Raw genomic sequence first — 6961 nt, 5'->3', positions numbered from 1 at the left:
GTGGGGAGCAGGGCTGGGGGCAGGACTGGTGGGCAAGGCTGGGGGGCAGGGCTGGGGGGCGGCTGAGCCTCACGTCGTGCCTCACCGCCCACAGTATCTGCACCGCCGGCCGCTGGGTGTGCCAAGACCTGGCGTGCCCGGGCACCTGTGCCCTGGAGGGCGGCTCCCACATCACCACCTTTGATGGGAAGAAGTACACCTTCCACGGGGACTGCTACTACGTGTTGATCAAGGTAGCTGGCCGGGCGGCGTGCGGGCTGAGCGGAGGCCTGGCCCCGCCTCAGGCTCCGAGTCGGTCACTGCCACCGCCCCGTCCCCGCAGGGCGACCACAACAACTCCTACGCCCTCCTGGGCGAGCTGGCCCCCTGCGGCTCCACGGACAAGCAGACCTGCCTGAAGATGGTGGTGCTGCTGACTGACAGCAGGAAGGACGTGGGTGCCCCCGCCCCACCCCTCCCCCCAGCACCCCAGGGCCCCCAGGCCCTTCTCAGCCCGGCCGTCCCCTCTGCCCCTCCCGCAGGTGGTGGCCTTCAAGTCGGATGGCAGCGTCCTGCTGAACGAGCTGCAGGTGAACCTGCCCCACGCGACGGGTGAGTCCCGCCCCGGGAGCGCCCAGCGGGGTCTGCTGGCGGGAGGGCAGTCCCCCAAGCTCGAGAGCCCCTGCCGACCAGCCGGGACCCCCCTGCCTTGCAGCCAGCTTCTCCATCTTCCAACCGTCCTCCTACCATCTCATGGTGAGCACCGCCTTCGGCCTCAGGCTGCAGGTCCAGCTCATGCCCGTCATGCAGCTCTTCGTGACGCTGGACCAGGCTGCCCAGGGGCGCGTGCAGGGTGAGTGGTGCCCTCGGCTAGCCCCCACAGAGGCTCCGCTCAGGGCCTGCCCCCCGGAGCCCTGCCCCTTCCCAACCCTGTGCTGGCCCCTCAGGCCTGTGCGGGAACTTCAACGGCCTGGAAGGGGATGACTTTAAGACAGCGGGCGGGCTGGTGGAGGCCACGGGGGCCGGCTTTGCCAACACCTGGAAGGCCCAGGCGAGCTGCCACAACAAGCTGGACTGGCTGGACGACCCCTGCTCCCTCAACATCGAGAGCGGTGAGGCTCAGCCTCGTGGGGCACGTGGAGCTCCCAGGGGGACGTGGTGGGTGGGTGGGGTCGGGTGAGGCCGGGTGGCCAGCCCATCCACCTGCTGCTTTCTGCCACGTGGCTGGTTTATGGTGGCCCACAGAGGCAGCCCGCCAAGAGACACAGCAAAGGGGCTAGGCCCGCTCGTTAATCATTGGGTGGTGGCCCTCGTCCTGGGGCTGGTCTGGTGCCATGACATGCTGCCCGCCACGTCAGGGGCAGTTGAGGGAGGGGAGGCTGTGGGTGCCCCACCTTACGAGGGGTGTGGTCTTGCACTAGGCTGGAGGGGCCTGGGTGGCCAGGCGGCTGGGCTCATGGGATGTGCTGGAGGGGGCTGCCCCTGCTGAGGTTCTGACCCCTTCTCCAGCCAACTATGCCGAGCACTGGTGTTCCCTGCTGAAGAAGACAGAGACCCCCTTTGGCAGGTGCCACTCAGCCGTGGACCCCTCGGACTATTACAAGGTGGGTGGGACCCGCACACGCACTGCTCACCACCTGATCCATGCCAGCAAGGTGTGCTCTGTGCCCCGGGCTGAGCCTGACCCCTGCCTGCAAGGCTGCTGCTGGAAGTTGCTGAGCTTGTTTGTGCAAGCACACGTATGTGCGTGTGCACATGTGTGTATGTGCACCTTGCAGGGATGTAAGCCTGTGTGTAAATGTGCACAGATGTCACTGTGTGTGTGTGCACGTGGTGTCTCTGTGTGTGCACCCCCGTGTGCGCAGGTGGGTGTCTCTGTGTACACGTGTGTGCACATGTGTGTGCATGTGGTGTCTGTGTGTGCACGTGTGTGTCTGTGTGTACACGTGTGTGCACACGTGGGTGTCTGTGTGCACGTGTGTGTGCGTGTGTATGCACGTGGGTGTCTGTGTGCACGTGTGTGTGCGTGTGTATGCACGTGGGTGTCTGTGTGTGCACCCCCGTGTGTGCAGGTGGCTGTGTGTGCACACGGGGGTGTGCCGCCCACTTCCCTCCCTCACTGCCTGTCCCCCTCCCCCCCAGAGGTGCAGATATGACACGTGTAACTGCCAGAACAGTGAGGGCTGTATGTGTGCTGCGCTGTCCTCCTACGCCCGCGCCTGCGCCGCCAAGGGCGTCATGCTGTGGGGCTGGCGGGAGCAAGTCTGCAGTGAGTGCCCTCCCCTCTGGGGCGTCCACGGTGCCCTGTGGCAGGAGGGGCCAGCCAGCTGCAGCCGCCCTCTGCTTCTCTTGGCTTGTGGCCCCCAGTGTGGGGCAGGGGCTCCTGTGGGCTCCCGTGGGCCCCTTGGCTGGGCGGGCATCGGCCTGTCCTGGACAGAGGGGGGGCTCGGGGATGGCCGGTGGGGATGGAGCTGGGAGGCTGGGGGCCGCCCCTCCGCTCCTCACGCAGGCCCCTCCCCTCTCCGCAGACAAGGACGTGGGCGCCTGCCCCAACTCACAGGTGTTCTTGTACAACCTGACCACCTGCCCGCCCACCTGCCGCTCGCTCTCCGAGGCCAACGCCCACTGCCTTCAGGGTTTTGTGCCCGTGGACGGCTGCGGCTGCCCAGACGGCACCTTCCTGGACGAGAAGGGCCGCTGCGTGCCCCTGGCCAAGTGCTCCTGCTACCACCGGGGCCTCTACCTGGAGGCTGGGGAAGTGGTGCTGAGGCAGGAGGAGCGCTGGTGGGTGGCCTGGGCTGGGTGGGGAGGGCCCACGTCCCTGCCTGTGTCCCCGCGCCACGGGCGTGTCCGCCCCCTGCCCCCCGGGAGCCAGGCCCGCTCACCTCCGCCCTCTTCCCCTCAGCGTCTGCCGCAACGGGAGGCTGCACTGCGTGCAGGTCAGGCTGCTCGGCCAGAGTAAGTAGATGCGGCCGCAGCACGGCTTCCTGCCCTGCCGGCCCCGCCCCCCGGGCCCTGCCGGCCCCGCCCCCCGGGCCCTGCCGGCCCCGCCCCCGGCCCCAGCTTCCGTTGAGCCGAGGGGGCCCCTCTGTCCCACAGGCTGCTCGGCCCCAAAGATCCACATTGACTGCAGCAACCTGACAGCGCTGACCATCCAGAACTCGCAACCTACCAGCTGCCAGACGCTAGCTGCCGGCCACGTGCGTGTGCGGGGCCACCAAAGGGGAGGGCGTGGACAGGCTTCCACACTGACCCTGGGGTCTGGATGCTGGGTCCTGCACACGCACGGGCCTCATTGGCCCTCCCCGTCCCTGGGGGCCCCCGCCCAGCCCACAGAGGGCTCGGGGCCAGTGTAGGGACCCCTGGCCGGCAGCCCTCACCTGTCTCCCGGCCCAGGGCTGAGCCCAAGAGAGAAGACAGGCCAGGGGTAGGGTGGGGAAGGGACAAAGAGGGTGTCTGCAGTGCGAGGAGAGGGGGCAGCCACGGGAAGGGCTGACTTGGCCATTCGGGGCCTGAAGCCCACTCTCCGGCCACCTGCAGTATCAGACGGAGTGTGTCAGCGGCTGCGTTTGCCCGCAAGGGCTGATGGACGACGGCCGTGGCGGCTGCGTTGTGGAGGAGGAGTGCCCGTGTGTGCACAACACAGACCTGTACGCCCCCGGGGACACGATCAAGGTGGACTGCAACACGTGGTAAGTGGCCGGGCCCGGTGGACCCTGGCCCCAGGCGCTCTGGTGGGACCGTCCACGCGGTGCCGACTCGGCCAGGCTGCCCTCTGAGCAGCGGGGGAGGGCTGGCCCCTGCGGCCCCTCCAGGCCCCCTTCCCGCTCTCTTCAGCACCTGCCGGAGAGGGCGCTGGGCGTGCACCGAGTCGCTGTGCTACGGCTCCTGCGTCATCCACGGGAACGGCCACTATGTCACCTTTGACGGGAAGCACTATGACTTCGACGGGCACTGCTCCTACGTGGTGGCCAAGGTGAGGCCCAGCATGTGCCGGCCCAGGCCCGTGGCCCTGCACCGACCCTGAGCTGTGGCCAGCCCAGTGAGGGGCCCGGGTCCCCCCGTTCCGGGACCCTCCCACGCCGCGTGGGGAGGGAAGGGCTCGTGCCACGTGGTCACCCCTCTCACCGGAGGAGGGCTGCGCTGGGCGGAGCCCGGCTGGGGGGGGCGCTGGGGGCCTGGCCGCTCTGGCTCACATCCTCTGTGGTCCCAGGACTACTGTGGCCAGAACTCCTCCTCGGGCTCCTTTGGCATCTTCACTGAGAACGTTCCCTGTGGCACCACGGGGGTCACTTGCTCCAAGGCCATCAAAATCTTCTTGGGGGTGAGTGCCGCCTGACCCTGGGGACACGCAAGCCCTCGGGGACCCTCAGACTCGGCTAGTGACAGGGCCTCTCCCCCGGGCACAGAGGACGGAGCTGAAGCTGGAGGACAAGCGCCGCCTGGTGATCCAGCGGGACACGGGCCACCACGTGGCCTACACCACGCGGGAGGTGGGCCAGTACCTAGTGGTGGAGGCCAGCATCGGCATCATCGTCATCTGGGACAAGAAGACCACCATCTTCATCAAGCTGGCCCCGTCCTACAAGGTGCGTGGCGGCCCTCACCTGCCTGGCCTTCCTGCCGGGGTAGGGGACGAGCCCCCCACCCTCGAGCCCGCTCACGGAGCCCCCGGCTGGCTGTCTCTGCAGGGCATGGTGTGCGGGCTGTGTGGGAACTTTGACCACCGCTCCAGCAACGACTTCACCACAAGGGACGACATGGTGGTGGACAGCGAGCTGGACTTCGGGAACAGCTGGAAGGCGGCCTCCAACTGTCCAGACGTGAGAGTCACCCCGGATCCATGCGCCCGGAACCCGCACCGCCTCTCCTGGGCCGAGAAGCAGTGCAGCATCATCAAGAGCTCCGTCTTTGGCATCTGCCACAGCAAGGTGTGGCGGGCCGGGGGCGGGCCCGTGAGAAGCCCGTGGCCGTGGGCTCACGCTGGGGAGTCACCCTGCTGCCACCACGTGGCACCTTTCCTGCAGCTTCCGCGCCACCTTCTGTCCTTTGACCAGAGGTCCAGCCTTCCCCGAGACCCCTGGCTCGCCCCCTCCTCCTGCACCTTCCGAGGAGGGAGCAAGGACGCCCGCAGTGCCAGGCCATGGGCGGCGGGGGGGAGGGTTGGCCCACCTGTCTCCGGGCCTCCCCCGCCGACCCCCCTGGGAGGCTAGCGCTGGGCTGCGCCCTGTCCCGGGGTCCAGAGCTCCTGGGCAGGTCTGGCCCCATGCGGGCAGTACGGGCTCAGGGCACAGAGAGTCTTCTCCCCCAGGTGGACCCCAAGCCCTTCTACGAGGCCTGCATCCACGACTCATGCTCTTGCGACACCGGTGGGGACTGTGAGTGCTTCTGCTCCGCCGTGGCCTCCTACGCTCAGGAGTGTACCAAGGAGGGGGCCTGCGTGTTCTGGAGGACGCCGGACGTGTGCCGTGAGTGTCCCCGATCCTGGAGCGGGGGCTGCGCTGTGCTGGGGAAGCAGTCCTCACCCATCAAAGCGATGGGTGTGTGGGGGCTCCTCCTGCCTCTCTGGCCCCAGGGGCCAAGTGTTGCTCCTTGGGGCCGTGACAGCCTGGCCTCGGCCCTCCCTGAATCTGACCCCTCCCCTCCACCTGCAGCCATATTCTGTGACTACTACAACCCCCCGGACGAGTGTGAGTGGCACTATGAGCCCTGTGGGAACCGCAGCTTCGAGACCTGCAGGACCATCAACGGCATCCACTCCAACATCTCCGTGTCCTACCTGGAGGGTGAGCGGGCCTCAGGGGCAGAGGGATGGTGACCCCACAAGAGACGCCTCGTGGGGCTGGGGACCTGAGGTCCAGGTGGACCAGGCTCACCTTGCTGCAGAGTGCGTTCACGGAGCTAAGAGAGGCAGAAGGAATCTAGAGGGGACGGGGCCCCCAGGAAGCTGCAGAGTAGGACAAGGCAGGGTATCCCAGACAATAGGTCTGGGGGACTCTTCAGGGCCTTTGAGCCGAGAACAAGGGGCACGAAGGAGTGAGCCATCTCTGGGGAGGGAGCATCCTAGCCCGTGGGAGGGATGCAGGGTCAGGAGGCTGGGGGCGGGGGCTGGCTGTCCCTTTGGCCATGCGGTGGTGTGTAGGGCTCAGTGAGGGAGGAGGTCCCGGCCCCTGTCCTTTTGTTCCCTGGCCTTCCCAGAGGAACATCCCGGAGAGAAGGACCTGCCGTGGTGGGGACGGTGGGTGGGGTCTGGTGGTTGTGGGACCTTCCTCAGTGGTCCAAGCCCCATGGCCCGTGCCTGCCAGGCTGCTACCCCCGGTGCCCGAAGGACAGGCCCATCTATGATGAGGACCTGAAGCAGTGCATCACGGCGGACAAATGCGGCTGCTATGCTGGGGACACCCGCTACCCGCCTAGAGGATCCGTTCCCACCAACGAGGACTGCCTGTCTTGGTACCTGAGCTCACGTGGCTGGGGGCCCCGGGGGGGCCAGACGCACATGCACGCACGGCTCAGCTGCACACGCGTGGTTCATGTGCACACACGAACACACACGCACACGCACGCACGATTCAGCTGCACACACGTGGTATGCACGCACACACGAACGCACATGCACGCACGGCTCAGCTGCATACGCGTGGTGCACGCACACACACGAACACATGCAAACGCATGCACGATTCAGCTGCACACGTGTGCATGCGCACACGAACACACACGCACACGCACGCACGATTCAGCTGCACACGCGTGGTATGCATGCACACACGAACGCACGCACACGCACGGCTCAGCTGCATACGCGTGGTGCACGCGCACACACGAACACACACGCACACGCACGCACGATTCAGCTGCACACGCGTGGTACGCACGCACACACAAACGCACATGCACACACAGCTCAGCTGCACACGCGTGGTGTGTGTGCACACACATGAACACACACATGCACGCATGGCTCCGCTGCACACGCGTG

General features: G+C 67.1%; 1 protein-coding gene across 1 annotated transcript; it reads left to right on the top strand.

Annotated features, from left to right (window-relative positions):
* Positions 1-94: 94 nt before the first annotated feature.
* LOC145718145 (mucin-2-like) lies at positions 95-6432 on the top strand (the record flags this gene model as incomplete). The annotated part of the gene is made up of 18 exons (XM_081809590.1): positions 95-233; positions 323-433; positions 522-591; positions 695-832; positions 927-1091; positions 1489-1583; positions 2122-2248; positions 2508-2763; positions 2885-2937; positions 3079-3179; positions 3520-3671; positions 3817-3955; positions 4193-4303; positions 4389-4568; positions 4671-4910; positions 5291-5447; positions 5634-5765; positions 6285-6432. Coding segments are annotated over 18 exons (2514 nt in total), but the record flags the coding sequence as incomplete, so codon positions are not given.
* Between the last annotated feature and the right edge of the window lie 529 nt (positions 6433-6961).

Source organism: Leptonychotes weddellii, unplaced genomic scaffold (assembly GCF_054177405.1).
Source record: "Leptonychotes weddellii isolate Sample4059 unplaced genomic scaffold, ASM5417740v2 HiC_scaffold_11205, whole genome shotgun sequence".
Lineage (NCBI taxonomy): Eukaryota > Metazoa > Chordata > Mammalia > Carnivora > Phocidae > Leptonychotes > Leptonychotes weddellii.
Note: the sequence above shows the minus strand (reverse complement) of the source record. Positions and strands in the feature narration are given on the sequence as shown.